Source organism: Microtus ochrogaster, unplaced genomic scaffold, assembly GCF_000317375.1.
Source record: "Microtus ochrogaster isolate Prairie Vole_2 unplaced genomic scaffold, MicOch1.0 UNK10, whole genome shotgun sequence".
NCBI classification, from domain to species: Eukaryota; Metazoa; Chordata; class Mammalia; order Rodentia; family Cricetidae; genus Microtus; species Microtus ochrogaster.
The window spans coordinates 7,688,873-7,706,018 of NW_004949108.1; the positions used below are offsets into that span (position 1 = coordinate 7,688,873).

At 41.7% G+C, this 17,146-nt stretch overlaps 1 protein-coding gene across 3 annotated transcripts in view; it reads right to left on the reverse strand.

Annotated features, from left to right (window-relative positions):
* Nbas (neuroblastoma amplified sequence) overlaps window positions 1-17,146 on the reverse strand; it is a 313,151-nt gene that overhangs the window by 258,888 nt on the left and 37,117 nt on the right. For all 3 annotated transcript variants that reach the window (XM_026788959.1, XM_013353527.1, XM_005366539.3), the window contains exons 10-11: window positions 12,151-12,289; window positions 4,941-5,009 (exon numbers count right to left, since the gene is read on the reverse strand). In XM_026788959.1, coding sequence (XP_026644760.1) covers window positions 4,941-5,009; window positions 12,151-12,289 — 208 coding nt within the window. The remainder of the gene's footprint in view (window positions 1-4,940; window positions 5,010-12,150; window positions 12,290-17,146) is intronic.

Consider the following 17,146-nt stretch of genomic DNA (forward strand, 5'->3'; position numbering starts at 1 on the left):
CTATGTTAACTATGACCACCATAAGAAGCAGTGTGTCACTAAAAGGGGACTATATGATTTCAATGTATCTATTTCACAAGTCATTGAACCACATGCTGGATTGATACAATTTCATGTACCTCTCACTTACATTAAAGGACTAGCTCAAATGTCCATTGTATCTTTTCTTAACTAAAGCACTAATTAAAGGCACCAATACTTAGAGTAGGACTTGGACCTTCTCTCAAATACTGTAATAAAACTCCAATCTTCCTTGAGACAAGGGAGCTCTGTGATGTCAAATAGAGTGCTATACTGATATTAAACTCCTCACTTTCTTCAGTTGCTTATCACCTCTATGAAATAACTAAAAATCAGTGGTTTCCATTACCTCCACCTTTCAATTGCATAAGTGATATTAAAATAAAAGTATTGAACTCTACTGAAAGCATTCAAAATGTTCTAAATTTCTATATATTCTGAAAGAAAAAAATGTCAAATCAATAAAATGTAATTTTCTAAGTGATGTTCCTCTAACATTCCACAAATACTTGCTGAATATGACATATTGAGCAATAAATACTGCATGTCAGGTTCTGTTTTTGCACTCTGCCATCAGCAGTAAACAAAATAAACACAAATCCCTGCCCTTGGGAAGCTTGCCAGATGTTAAGGATGCAACCCTTGCCTGGCATCCACGAGACCCTTAATTTGACTTCAAGTAGTTTTAGGGCTTTTTTAAGTTTACATATTTTAGTCTAGTGTAATTTAGAATAAAGAATAAAAAAGAAGGGAGGGGGGAAGGAAAAAGGGAGGAAGGAGAGAGGGAAGGAAAGAGAAAGGAAGAGATCTTTCAAACTGAAACAGCCATCCTCAATAGCCTGATTAACAACCTGAGACAAAAAACAAAAAAGTATGAGGAATAGACCATACTTGATAAAAACACTCCAAGCCAATTCCACTCGTAAATATGGATAAATCTAGTTATTATTACTATTACAGTCTTAAGACATATATACCACAAACAAAAGCTTATTATTTAGAGCCATATGGCATTTAGGCACACTAAACCATAATGTTTAAATGAACATGGAGGGCTAGACGAATGGCTCAGTGGGAAATGGTGTTGTCCACACAAGCATGAAGACTGAGTCTGAACCTCAGAACCCACCTATTAGACAGACAAGGTAGAACTCATCTGCTATCCCAGGCCTCCTGCAGCAAGAAGCTCTGGGGCCAGCTAGTCTGGCATATACAGTGGGGAATAACAAAGAGATCGCTCCCTTCCTTCCTTCCTTCCTTCCTTCCTTCCCTCCCTCCTCCATCCCTCCCTCCCTCCCTCCTACTTTCTTAGAGACAGGATTTCTCTGTGTAACAGCTCCAGCTGTCCTATAACTTGCTTTGTAGACCAGGCTGGCCTCAAACTCATAGAGATCCGCCTTCCTCTGTCTCCCAAGTGCTGGGATTAAATGTGTGCAACACCAATGGCAGGCTGAGATCCTCTCTTAAAAGAAGGCAGAGACAAGAAGTGACACCCACTGTTGTCCTCTGACCTCTACACATGAACATGGAATGAGCACAGGCACAGCCACACACAGAAACATGTGCACATACATGCCATGCACACGTACCAACAAAAAGTATTAAAATTCAGATTAATTATTGGTACCATTGTGGACATGAAGAAATTAAGAGAGCAATAATAGCCACCACCACACATTAACTGAGTGTCTATAAGATGACAGTCACTGATTTAAAGTCTGACAAGTGAATACAGAAAAGAATGAACTAAATAGTAGCTATACAGTTACATAAAAAAGGGCAGATCACTTTAAAATACTCATAGCTAAAAGAAGAAAGGTTTTATTTCTTTTTTTTCATTTTTGAGACAGATGGGGCTTGAACACCTAACAATCCTCCTACCTCAGAATACATCTTAAAAGATAATACAACTGCTGTCAAACTTAAATGGTAAAGTAGATCATTATTCTAGAATCCATGTAACCGGAGGCCTTGACCCCTCTTGAGTATAGTATACCTTCCTTTCTATTCCTTCAGCTTCCTCCACAGCCAGAAATGGTAGAAAATAACAGCTTTCAAAGCCCTTCCAAGAGCAAACCTGGACATCACGTCTGGTTAACTGTATTGGACAGGTCACTCGTCTTGAGGCTTCAACTTCTTCATCAAGAAAACAGACATTACCATGCCAGTCACAGAGCTTGCTGTGGCGGCATGTGAAGTCATCCGCTAGTTACACTGTGCTCACGACAGGAAGAAACCCTTAGGTCCCCCTGTGCACCAACAGCTCTGAAATTACAGCACTGAAAATCTCCAGGCCATGAACAGAAATGTCTAGGTACAAACAAGATGACACACACAGCATTCAGATATTTTCTGGAAAGCCTTGGGTTCAGAATACTAAATTTAAAAGCCCAGACAAGTTAAAGATTTGGGGACAGTGTGTCGAAATGCAGGATCAAATTACAACGAAATTAATTGCTTCCTTCTCTCTGTTTTGCTCAGTCACAGAGGATCATGTCAGAATGAAAAAGAACGAGAGCCATCTGATGAGAATAACCAATAGCACGGGCCGAAACAATCCACAGCTTAAGTTCCAAGTGGTATGACCATAAAGAGAAACAGTCTCTTTACACTAACCATACAGACCCACACCTCCTGCTAAATCAAATCAGCTGACACACAGTTCTAATATGAGCCAGAGATGACACAGAGAAGAATCAAAAAATCAATCCCCTAGATAGGTCTTATTCCAAATATTGCTATAATTATATTATCCTAAATATAAGGATGCATAAATGATAACAAGGAAAGCCAAAACTAAGTGTCCGAGGAGTCTCTAGCTACTGGAGCAAACAGTATGTTCCAATGGTACCACTGCCATTCCACATGCCTGTGCACATCCCACCCCAGACCAAAAGATTGATCCTCCCTTCCCTGTCTGGGAACTTCCTCACCTCAAGATTCAAACCAAGATACCCCAAGAGCTAGATGCTTCTTCCTCTGCTGCACTTCAGATGGGAATAGTGTGTGCTCTGCTCTGCCCTGCCCCATTCTGCCCTGCTTCAGGGTCTACCCTATCACACTGTGGGCTTTGAAGAGATGCCTACACTAAACAACCTTTATTCTCAATGCCGACATTATACATGTCTTAAAGTACACACCTACAGACTGAAAAACAGGAATCCTAAAACTCCACACTCTCTAGCACACACCTCGACAGGACTTAATTGACAACAGCAAAAGAAGCCTAGTTAAAGGAAAGAGTAAGGTCTTAGAAATCATGGAGAATACAAAGGGGAGTCAGGGAGAAAGGGAAGTGGCATTCTCAACAGTAGCATGGTGCTGCAGACACAGGGAACACAGCACATTAGGACAAACAAACTTCAAGACAGAAGCCAAGTCATTTAGTCTTACATATGTTTCTTCATCTGAAAAATGAAGACAGCTCCAGGAAATAAGAAAAGAGGATGCCAACTAGAATACAGTGTAATTACACAGAGGATTAAAGATGAAAGAGACTATAGACACAGGTCAAGGCCTGTGCCCAGCACCCACACCTCTCAGTTCATCATGACTCTTCCACTGAGTTATCACCAGCCTCCCATTTGAGAATGAACTTATGATTTTTATCAGAGAGAGAGAAAGAGAGAGGGGGGGGGAGAGAGAGAGAGAGAGAGAGAGAGAGAGAGAGACAGAGACAGAGACAGAGAGAGAGACAGAGAGAGAGAGAGATTTCTTGCCAGAATAAAATCCTCATACAATTTTGGAAGAAATCTGGAAAGATATATGGCTTCTAAGCAAAATGATTTGTTCTGACTATACTTTCATCCTTCAAGAGGACTGGATATATTCTATTATTTTTTTAATTAATACATACTAAAAATATACAAATTTTCCATAAATAGCTCTATAAACTCCTACTGTTGCATACACCAGATGAAGGCCTAGATCATTCAAGGCTTATGATAGTTCCCTTGATTGTCCTCTTGATCAGACAGAGAAGCATACAGGTGAGTGACAAGGACACCTCCAAGTGTGTCTGCCAGGCTGTTCCAGACACAACAAGCTCATGAGGGTTCCAACTATTAAATGGTTTAACGTACTGATGATTCAACATTAGAACCAAGCATTGGGAATAGGTGGAACTGGGGAAGGTAGGTGACGTAGGAAGGTCATCTGTCTATGTGTTACTTTCATTTGTTAATAAAGAAACTGCCCTGGCTTTTTGATAGGCTGGCCCTTAGGTGGGTGGAGGAGACCGAACAGAATTCTGGGAGGAAGAAAGCAGAGTCAGGCAGATGCCATACATCTTCTACCCAAGACAGATGGTGGTTAGACTCATGCCTATAAGCCACAGTCAAGTGGCGATACACATTAATAGAAATGGGTTAATCAAGATGTGAGAGTTAGCCAGTAAGAGGTTAGAGCTAATGGGCCAGGCAGTGTTTGAATGAATATACTTTGTGTGCTGTTATTTTGGGTGTAACGCTAGCCATGTGGAAGTCAGGCAGGACGAAAAGCAGGCCTGCTCGCCTCATTACTACAGGTAGGCTATACACTCCTACCCACATACCCCCCTGATTTTGTTGGAGCAGGTTCTGCCAGTGGGGCCGGGCTGGAGGAAGCAGAGTCCTAGGCAAGGGGCCACAGAGGCTGCATGCCACACCTCTTTCTGATACTGTTCCACTTCGCCCCTTCTCCACCCGAGCTGAGCTGCTCTACCTGTTTTCCAGCTGCCCTGCAGGAACAGTCCTGCTCCGCCAGCTCCGATGAACCTGGTGGACTCAAACCTCTGAAACCATAAGCATGTCCGGCCTCTCATGCGCCAGATATCTGGTGACAGTGACAAAGGCCTGACCAGCCAAGCATCACTCAGCTTGGACCTTAAAGGCACCCCACTGAGAGTGTCTGAGAAACAAACTTAGGCAAATTTACATTACCTGTTCTTGTCCCTGACGAGTGTAAAACTTGACACTTAACAGCTTTAATAATCCCAGTGTCTTCGGCACCTACAAAATTAAGATACATCATATAAAGAAATCTTAATGGAATGTTTTCTTCATTACCTAAAACCCTTTTATCATGGAATGAAAAGCACACATTAAGTATTTTTTAAAATAGTTAAAGAAAAAAAACCCACTAGTGGGTCAAGGATATGCCTCAGTGAAGAAAATGAACACTGCATGATTGAGACAGCATACCACAAATAAAGCAATAGAGAGTTGAGTGTAGTTACAATGTGGTTATCAAGGCCCAAGTAACCCAGTATTAAATTGACTTTTAAAAAAATTGATAGCCTTTAATCCCAGCACTCAAGAGGCAGAGGCAGGTGGATTTCTGGGAGTTTGAGGACAGCCTGATCTTCACTCAAAGCAAGTTCCAAGCCAGCTAAGGCTACACGGTGAGTAAAATCAACGAATGCCAATGATCTTGACAGCATTCTGATGGGGTGAGGGAGTCTACCAAGTGGGAAGGTCTAAGAAAAGTCACAATCAAATGCTTTCTTCACTAGGCAAATAACAAGTCTAACACAGCACACGCAAATTCAAATCAAAGCATATTCTTGGCTGAGGCTAAGTTTGACATTTATCTTACTATCACTGTGAAAAAATTCAAAAGTTCCCATAGAAACTTCATTCATTTGGAACTGAATCTATTCTTCCAACATACAAGGGGAAAAATAACATTTAGAAACCAGTATTTAAAACAAGAAAAGTGATAACTATAATTTTTGGAATGGAAAAGGTGTTATTGAGAATGTAGAAAATTTGGAACCACCATGCTCTGATTTGGGAATTATCAAGTAGTACAGCCACTCTGGGAAAGTTTAGTAGATCCTCAAAACTGAAACAAAATTAAAACATGACCTACTGATTCTTTCCTAGGTGTACACTATCACTGTCCACTTTAAAACAACTGATTTGAAGATATTCTTCCAGTCAGTGGGTTGCCTTTTTGTCTTAGTGACAGTGTCCTTTGCTTTACAGAAGCTTCTCAGTTTCAGTAGGTCCCATTTATTCAATGTTGCCCTTAATGTCTGTGCTGCTGGGGTTGTACCTAGGAAGAGATTGCCTGTGCCCATATGTTGTAGGGTACTTCCCACTTTCTCTTCTATCAGGTTCAGTGTGTTCAGATTGATATTGAGGTCTTTGATCCATTTGGACTTGAGTTTTGTGCATGGTGATAGATATGGATCTATTTTCATTCTTCTATAGGTTGACATCCAGTTGTGCCAGCACCATTTGTTGAAGATGCTTTCTTTCTTCCATTGTATACTTTAAGTTCCTTTATCGAAAATGAGGTGTTCGTAGGTTTGTGGGTTAAAATCTGGGTCTTCTATACGATTCCATTGGTCAACTGCTCTGTTTTTATGCCAATACCACACTGTTTTCATTACTGTGGCTCTGTAATAGAGTTTGAAGTCAGGGATGGTAATGCCTCCAGAAGTTCCTTTATTATATAAGATTGTTTTAGCTATCCTGGGTTTTTTGTTTTTCCATATAAAGTTTATTATTGTCCTCTCAAGATCTGTGAAGAATTTTGATGGGACCTTGATGGGGATTGCATTGAATCTATAAATTGCCTTTGGCAGAATTGCCATTTTTACTATGTTGATCCTCCCAATCCAAGAGCAAGGGAGATCCTTCCATTTTCTGGTATCCTCTTCAATTTCTTTCTTCAATGCCTTAAAGTTCTTGTCAAATAGATCTTTCACTTCCTTGGTCAGAGTTACCCCACGATATTTTATGAGCCTAGCCAGTTTGGATGTTCACCTTCCTAGACCAGGATGGAGGGGGGAGGACTTTGGACTTTCCACAGGGCAGGGAACCCTGACTGCTCTTCAGACTGGAGAGGAAGGGGGAGAGGAGTAGGGGGAGGGGGAAAGGAGTGGGAGGCTGGGAGGAGGCGGAAATTTTTTTTCAATAAAAAAAAAAAAATAATAAATAAATAAATAAAAATAAAACAACTCATTTTTTACTACATGAATTTCACTCCAATATTGTAATAAGCAAAATGGAAGCTAAGTATGGTGGCTCACACCTATAATACTCAGGAGGCTACATCAAGACTATCATGACTGTGAGGCTATCCTAGGCTACACAATAAGCATCAGGCCAGCCTCAGATAAGTAGGACACCCTGTCTCAAAAGCTCAAAACAAAGCAAGGCAAAGGAACTAGAGAAATGGCTCACTAGTTAACAGTGCTCACTGCTGTCACAAATGAGCCAGGCTCAGTTCCCAGCACCCACATAATAACTCATTATCACTTGCAACTCCAGTTCCAGGGGTTGCAATGTCCTCTTCCGGCCCCCACAGGCACTGAACATACTCACATGCTGTGCATGTAAACCCACATAGAAAAGCATACATACCTATACATAAATACATCTAAAAGCAAAAGTGCTTATTATGCAGGTAAGGTTAACAATTATGCTACCAGAGCTTCCAAACCACTGAAAATCAGTGATGGCTTATCCACAAACATCCCAATATTTCCTCCAAAAACAACAGAGTACACGGAGATATATAAATGAGAACCATACAATCAGTTTAACTTGAAAACAAATGATGATGATGAAGACAATAACTTCCAAAATAACTGTACATTAAGAGAGAAAAATTATCCAGTACCAGTTTGTCACATCCATTGCTCCTGCTTGGTGATGAACAATGCAGATGGTAAAAATACTGCAGGGCCCAAGAAGGACAACCAAGGAAAGATAGCAAAGAAGTCAAGGGTCCATCTAAGTCCAATCCAAAACTATCAGGTCCATTTGCTGCCTGATAACATTGAAAGAGTACCCATGTCATCAAGACATGGGCTATAGGGAAAGGATGGGAGTGTCCTTAGAAGGAGCAATCTGACAGGCACACGGTTTCTGAGGAAGAACAATGCGAAGGAGAAGAAGTATCTTTTGACAACAGAGGTGGACTAATAGAAGAAGCAAAGGAGGAAATGCAGTGTGCTGCAAGACAAGAGAGAAGCTTTGTTTCTGGAGCCCATAGCCCTTCCCATCAATATCGACAGCACCTGAGGGTCACTCTACCGACCACACAGGGAACCACTAACCCAGGAATCCTGGAAAATATTCTAGTATCATTGCAATGAACAAGAAAAAGACTCAGAAATATCTCATAGAAATTGAGAGACAAACACAAAGATCAACAAGTTCTATAAAGTTAAAAAGAAAAGGAAATCAGAAGACAAACATTCACATATGTAAACAAGGGTAGATTGCACTACGGAAAACAACTAAGAAATATAAGGAAACAAAATTATTGCTTTAAGTAAAACAATGTGCTTCAACAAGAATTTAAGGATGCAGGAAACTTTTAATTGCCCTAAGTTAAAACTCAGTAACTAAAAAGAAATTTGACAAAAGAAAATTTTAAAGGAAGGAGAATAATGAAATATTAATGGCAAAGAGTATTAGCACATCTGAAAGCTCAGAGTCTGGGAGAAAGAGACAGGATGAAGGGAGCTGTGAGAGCTCAGGCTCAGGCTGCCTACACACTCAGACACTGGGAACGGGAAGGGAAACAAGCAGGAGGGAAAGGGGGAAAGGGCACAGGAAAAGGGGCTTGACGGCAGCAGCAAAGGAAGACCCACACAGGACAGAGCTGAGCAGACAGGAGAATCTCAGGGGAAGTATTCGGATTGCACCCTCTTTTCAGAGAAAGGATTTTTAAGAAAACAATATGCTCAAAGTGCCTGCACTATTTCCACAGGATGATAAGCATTGGAAAAAGCACAACATCAATAACAAAACTTCAGGACTTTCATTCATTTTCACATTTCTTTATACAAAGTTCAGTCTTAAAACGCCAAACAGACAACAATCTTATGCATAATGTCATAAGAGTTTATCAACTGCCTTCAAAGAGATTGCTTCACAAGGTCCTGACAAAAGCCTCATCACCCAAGTGGCAAGAAAAGGTGTATGTGTGGGAGGGCCTGGAATTTCAGCCTTCTAACTCCAGAGCCTACACCCATTCTATCCTCAGCTTCTGAATTCTAACTGGGCACTGTTATACTTTATTGTACACATTTGTAGAGTTAGCTATATAAGTTTTTTTTATATTCCTATTACTTGGAGCAATAATTCAATGTTGAACAATGATTAAGTAAAGTCATGTAGGACACTAGCATTCATCTGGAAATGTTGATCAATGCATATATTGAATTTTGTATAGTCATTTTAGAGCCTGCCAGCAGCCTGTGGGAGAGGGCGCTCACTAAGCACAGCAGCCACCTCCTGATGAAAGGGACAAACGTTATAACCGCCAACGATTCTGAGGTGGGAAGGCTATGAAGAAGGACTGCAAGGTTAGCTGCACAAGACACTTGAAAGCTACTAATGGCATCAAAATACATTTGCAGCATTTCAAGAAGTCAATCATACAGCAGGGCATTCACTCTGCAATTCAAGGCTTTTCTTAACTGATTTTGTCAGTGGACAAGCAATTTTCTCTTAAGAGAAGTCAATATCAAAGCCCCTTGGGCTTGAGACAGGAAGAGTACACACAGCAGAGCACTTTACAATACAGAACTCAAAAGGAAGCCGAGCAGAAGCGCACAAACCCATAGGAGTCCAGGGGAAAGGTCTGCTGCCAGGTGACAGCACACGGAAAATTCCCCTCTCAAGGCCACTTTCTATAGATGCCCTCAATGCTGCTGGACGAAAAGATTTGAAGGATAATATTTTTCCAAGATCTGCTTGATTTATGTCACATAAAACTAGAAGTTACAAAAGTCAGTGAAAAACACAGCTAATAAGTTCCTACTTATTAATGTGTCCATTTCTTCAATCAGTTCCCACCTCAGTCTTTTCGGGGCAGATAAGATTAACAGTCAGACATACAGACAATCTGAGAAAAAATGCGATAAGAAACCAGGGCATCCGATCCAAGCTATGTCTTCCTGTCTTCCATCATTAAGCTCTATTTGGCCTAACACTCCAGGGCTGAGAAAAGGGGCTAACAAACTGCCTCCTTCTGAGCACTGAAGGGAAAATGACCAAGCAGGAGAGCAGGTAGATGGATCATAAATGGAAGAAGAAAAACACAGCACTCCATAATGGGAGCTGCAAATATCAGCTGATTTAAGGTTCATGCCACAAAAAAAAAAAAAAACCAGTAGGCTGGTATCGTTTTGAATTACTTTGTTGGGTTAAATCACAATTATTTATTTCAATGCAGGCCAAGTCTAACAATAACAGTGAAGTCTACTGTAACTGCTAAAGATTTCTTTTTCAAAAGCTCATCCTTCAGAATCTTTTCCAACACTGAGCCATTTGCTGGTTTGGAAGATTACTTTTAAATCAATATATTTTAAGAAAAATAACAAGACAAATACAATCACTTATGAAATGAGCATATTCCCTTATACTATGCTTTAGTTTGCCTGTTTTATTCCTCACTTTAAAAACATACAGCCGTCATGCATGACAAGCATACACTAAGTACAGGGCTCATAACCTCCATCAAGTGCTTCTTTCATACAATTTACCCAAAAAACCAAGACACATATAAGTAGAATATGACCAACATGGTAGACATAATTAGCATTTACCGGCACCTAACTGATTTCATATTTCTGGACACACAGAAACTATTTCCAATCTTCTTTGGAGCTAGGAAGGGTCATGTGGTTAGTTTGATAAATAAGCAAGAGTGGTGTCACTTTTGGGATAAGTCTGAGAAAAGTTCCACCTTTAATTCCTCTCTGCCCTTCCTAAAGCCAGCAGTAGAGACAGTGGGACCTCAAGAAGTCATAGTCCACAGATTCTCTAATCTTCAGGCATAACAAACTGCCTAGAAAAGACACAGCAGCATCAGCAGGCTTGGCCAGGAATTTTGATGTGACAAGCCACAGACATTTTAGGTCTTCCAATATGTTTGTGTGACTGTATGATTTTTTTCACACTCAGTCTAGCCTACTCTAATGCTACAGACTAACAGGGTGCTATACTTGGGATCTGGAAAGCACCTACGGTCCAAGTGTTAAAGGCTGGCTGGTTGCCAGCATCAGTGCTATTGGGAGGTGGTGTTCCCTCTAGGAAGGGGTGTTGTAGAAGGACAGCGGGAAGGCACACCACCCTAGAGAGACACGGGGACCCTGGTAGACACTCATATCAAGGTCATGCTTTCTCTGACTCTGCTTCTCCCTGCCTCTCAGAGAGGCCATGAAGTAAGCACTCAAACATCATGTGACCCCATCACGAGCTACAATGCCACAAGAGAACCAAGCCACCATCAGCTGAAGTCTCTGAAACTGCAGGTCAAAATAAACTTATTTGGTCAAAGGTGAAAGGCTAACACAAGGAGTGTGTGGCACAAAATAGAGGTCTAATAAATGATAAAGAATGAATACGGAGCAATAGGGCATTTGCTATAAACACGGAAGGATGAATACAAGGTAGTTCAGAATGTGAACTGGCGTGCTAGTCTCACTTGCTGGTCAGGTGGTCCAGAGCACTTTCCGGTTAAGTGACAAGGGCTAACCCAACTGAAGGCACACTTAGCTGAGCTAGCATGGGATAAAAGCACTCTGAACAGTTATCAACACAAAAACAGCATGCTAAATGTTAACGAGTAAGTGAGAAAATATAAGTAATAAGACAACAGACAGGCTAAGCTGTTTTCTCTTTTTTACACTTTTGTATATTATTTGTGGGTGAGTACAGATATATGTGTGCACACAGGTCCGAGCCAGAGTGCACAAGAAAATAACTGCAATCATTCCTCATCTTTTGCCTATGGACTCAGGCTGCCAAGCTTGCAAGGCAAACAGTTACCTGCTGAGTCGCCTCATCTGACCTACACTTTTTTTCTATTATCTGAAAATATCATTACTAAAAGGGAAGTCAAGTTAAATTCAATACATTTTACTATATTTGATATATAGTAATAACAAATAATATTTTAGTTATATTATTAATATTATTCGGGATATACTATTCATTGTTATTAATACATTTTAAGAACACTTTAGTTAGAGTTAATAAGCAAGTGAGAATAATAAAACACGAAAATCACAGAACCATTAATATCCCTTTTTTGAGACAAATGTTGCTGGTTATATCTTTCACAGGTTCCCTTGTCTAACACCAATTAGGAAATAGTCCAGATAATTGCACTACCACGTACCTCAGTGACCGTATCTCCGCTGCTAGTAACTTGCTTATAATATGGTGAGCCTGAGAGGACTCTCCACGCAGAAAGGCCACAGCTAGAAGCTTTGGAAATGCCCAGTTCAGTAGTTTCACATCCACCAACCAGTAAAAGTCTAGAAATAACAAGAACAGAATTAATAAATTACAATATGAACAAGATAACAAGAAAACAGTGCAGAATTAGCCCCCTGAACACAGAAAGCTAAAATTGCTGTCATTATACCTAGACGATTACTATTCAAGAAAAGAAACCTAATGGGTTTTCAATTTGAACTTCGCCTTCACTGATAGAGAAGCAAAGGGTAAACATTTAGGCACCTAAATGCATCCAGAAATTTAGAAATAAAGGGAAATGTCTGGAATTTGCAATGCAGCTCACAGACACTGGCATTATCAAACCTAACAAGCATTGGGAGAAACCAGACACATATTCAGTAACGCCAACACCATACGCGATGCAATGTGGCCCAACTGCAGCCTTAGAAAGACATGGCAGCAGCTGGGTGTGTGCCATGGGAAAGAGCACACGGCAGTAACTGCTCAGAGGTAAGAGGAGAGCAGCATGTTACTCATGATTCACTTCTGCCTGCCATACTCCATCAGCAAAGAACAGGCCAGTTACTAAGAGGGCAAACAGTCTACTAAACACTAGAGAGTCAAAGATACACTATGCAGTCAGAGCAAAACTGAGCTGGCAAACAATAAAAGCCAAGCCGCCACTTCTGCCAGTTAAATCAGGGTCGGCACATCTGGCAGAATCCTGCATAGTAGCAGGATAGTGATCCTTACAATCACTTATGTGAGAGTGGGGGAAGGCACCAAGGTAGAGCCAGGAAGGTGGTCAGTGGGTAAAGCACTTGCCATGCAAGCCTGATGTCCTGAGTTCGAACCCCAGACCCAGGCAAAGGTGAAGAGAACTGACTCCACAGAGTTGTCCCCTGACCTCCACATGTACATATGTATGCACATGTACAAATAATAATTACTAAACAAACAATGATAAAAACTCAAGGTGAAGTTTTGATACACGAACAGGAAAACATCCATTGTTAATGTCTTATCTGTCATCAATGACAAGAGACAAGAGAAATAACAAGAAAAACAACCCACGCATTTCTTAATGGTTAAACTAATAATTATAAAAATGAAAAGAATTTTCATGTTTTAAGAGAGCCCACGACCAAAGAGAGTGGCTCCCTGGACCTCTGCTCACATGCTGTCCTCACTCCATCTACCACTGTCTCAAGTGACAGGACACTGTGTCAAACTCGGCCACACCAAAACCAACAAAGCCTTGCCACCACAAAGCCCCCGTATGGATGAGAAGAGAGTGAGCTTTCACCACACGGCCGCTTTGTTCTCGGCCACATTCAAGGGAAACCTACAACTTGAAACATTTTGGTTTTTGTCTGTCTGTCTGTTTTTAGTAAGGATAACACCGTATTTCATGAGGTTTATAAGATCTGACATAACAAAAGACTAAATTATAGAACCATATTAACTTATACTTTTTTTTTAGAGATACTTTACTATAAAGGCAGTGCTGACCTCTAGTTCCCAATCCTCCTGCCCTGCCTCACAAATACTGGGAATGCAGACATGTACCACATTTAAGTTTATAACTAAGAAATATAAACTTATAAATATCAATAGCTTGACATCACATGATGACCGCTTATATTTCACCTTTGAGACTAGTACAGGTATATACAAGGGTTGTCAAACAGAACTACTCTATTGTAAACACTGACACCTGAAACCCTAAAAAAAACATATATAGATCCACCGGAAAAGACAAAACAGACAAGATAGCCTGACAAAATTGGGAGCATGGGGTGGGGGGAGATGGAAGGGAGGAAGGAAGGAGGGGGAAAGGGGAGGGGTGAGGAGAACTTGAGGGAATGGGATAGTCGAGAAGGAGGAAGGACAGAGCTGAGAGCAAGGAAAAAGATATCTTGATTGAGAGAGCCGAGCCATTAAAGGGTTAGCAAGAAACCTGGCTCTAGAGAATTCCCAGGAATCCACAAGGATGACCCCAGCAAAGACCCTAAGCAATAGAGGAGAGAGGGCCCAATCTTGACTTGCCCTGTAGTCAGATTGATGAATATCTTAAATATCACCATAGAATCTTCATCCAGAAACGATGGAAACAGAGGCAGAGACCCGAATCAGAGCACTGGACTGAGCTCCCAAAGTCCAGCTGAAGAGTGGGAGGAATGAGAATATGAGCAAAGAGTTCAAGACCGTGACAGGTACACCCACTGAAACAGTCTACCTGAGCTAATGGGAGCTCACAAACTGCAGCCAGACTGGGAAGGAACAAGCATAGGAGCAAACTAGTCCCTCTGATTGTGGTTGACAGTTGCATGGCTGGACAGACTGAGGGGCCACTGGAAACGACACCAGGATTTTATCCCTACTGCATGTACTGGCTTTTGGGGAACCTATTCTCTTTGAATGGGTACCCTGCTCAGCCTAGATATAGTAGGGAGGGCCTTGGACCTACCTTCTCCAAAGCAATGTGCCTACCCTCTCTGAGGAGTGGGTGGGGAGGGGTGGGAGGGCATGTGGAAGATTTGGGAGGAGGGGAGGGAGTGGAACTTGGATTGGTATGTATAATGAAAAAAAAAGAGTTTTCTTTTAAAAAAAAATAAAGGAAAAAAGTAAAAATTAAAAATGTATCAGCAACCTAGCTTCTGTGCTAGGCAGCAAAGAGATGTAGATTGCCAATCAACTGCCCCCACATAGAAATTATCTTGGCTTTCCAGGTGGGTCCATGAAATCACAAGGATCCCAAGAGTGGAGGGAGCAAGCAAAAGTGTCTGGCTCGGAATGAAGTAATGTGTGACAGACTCAACTGGCTCAGGGCAGCTTTGCAGGTAGGCAGGCTAACAAGCCAGGGAATCTGGAGAGTCTAGGAAAGCCAGAAAACCCTCCATAATGGCCCTACTGGCACCTTGAGCAGCCCACTAATGCTCATTTCAACCTCTGACCTCCTGAAGGCAAAATCAGTACAGCTCTACCAGCACGCTCATGACGATATGGTAGAGCGGTCCCAGTAAACTACAGCACACCATGCTTCACCGCCAGTCCTAAAACCTCAACGACTATCAGACTCCAGTGCCACACGGTGCTTCTCAGCCCCAGCTGCTTCCTAACTTGTTTCTGAACTGAGCCAACAATAATGCAGAAAGAGAGAGAAAGGGGGAGGGAGGGAGGGAGGGAGGGAGGGAGGGAGGGAGGGAGGGAGGGAGGGAGGGAGGGAGGGAGGGAGGGAGAAGGTGTAAGAACTTCAAAACTGAGTAATAATCCTCCAGTATCCCAGCTCAGAAACGTCAGGTAAGTACCTCACTGAGAGAAACACAACTTCAGCCTTCGCTCACATCCTTTCTCCTGCTCTTTTCCCAGGCAGTACTAACTAGTTCACATCAGAAAATGAAGAGACAACAATTCGAGAGGGTGGCTGGAAGCTTACTGGACTATTTCTACTCCAGACAAACACTCAGAGCTAAAACACAATTTTGCTTGTTCCCCAAGGTCAAAGATACACTGGGTCTCCAGTCACAGAGACAGCACTGTACGTGTCCAGAGCATTCGCTCTGTGCAGATCACTGCTCAAGTAAATAGTCCCAACTATTATTACCCTCATAAATCTAACTACCAATTTGGAAAAGAAAGTACAGATGAAAAAAATTAAAAATACTTTAAATGATAATACAAAGCTGTGATCAACAAAATCTAAGGAGTGAGACTATAGAAAATAAAAGGCATGATTTCTTCAAGACACATGCAAACTTATACACACACATCAGCCCAAATCATTACGTTAATTTTGACATCTCCTTATTGATTCACAAGGTTCACAACACTGACTGAGAGCTAACCTGCAAGAGATTATGAAAATGAAAATCAAAGCAGGCCACTGCTTGGCTGAGTAAATAAATATTCCTCCATGTGACTGCAGCATTAGAGGAGGTTTCTAGGACAACAGACATGCTGAGGAGCAACATCGCACTGGTAAAGCCATGCTGATGGAGGAAAAGCCAGCCAAAGGCAAGGAGAGGAGAGGAGTCTCAGGCCCAACATGATACACTCAGTAAATACCTGCCAGTGGCCTGCAAATGGAAAGCTTCTCCCTCCTCCTTAAACAGCTCAGAACACACAGAGGTACTAGGGCGAGCCATCTCCACAATGACAGTCTTTACTATAGATTTCAACAGTAACAGAGGAGTATTTAAGGCAGGAAGGGGGTAGGGGCAGTGGGGATAGTGGGAGGTGGCAGTCGCACGCTGATTAAACAGTACAGGACAATGTGAACACAAGAGTATGGTAAAGCTCACCAGTAAAAACTGTTCAAAACACCCATTAGAAAAGTGATACACTTGAAGAAAGAAAGCAAGACAGCAAGTTCTCTGTTGAACTATCAACATGTGAATGACACAAACCCTTCTTAAATTTATATACAAAGTGCAGGCACTTTCAAAGGAAATACTAGCAGAATTGTTCACGGAACTGAACACACTGAATTACATGGGAGAGGGGAGTGCCAGCTCAATCCACATGGGACAATCCACCCTGCCAAGCTAGGTTTGGTGCGTCTCAACTTGAGAGCATTTCCCTGCCTTTGTGTCATTAAGACATCCACACAGACAAGGGTGATGATGCATTCCTGAAATAGCAATATTCGTGAGACTGAGGCAGGAAGATGGCAAGTTTGAGGGCAGGCTGGCCTAGACAGCAAATTCCAGAACAGCTTGAGCTATATATACTGAGGAAAACAAACATTTATGTACATATGCACATGTGTGTATATGTATGTAACACATATATGTGTGTGTGAATAAAGATTCTACTTAAAATTTAAAACTTGTAGCCAGGCGGTGGTGGTGCACGCCTTTAATCCCAGCACTCGGGAGGCAGAGGCAGGCGGATCTCTGTGAGTTCGAGACCAGCCTGGTCTACCAAGGGAG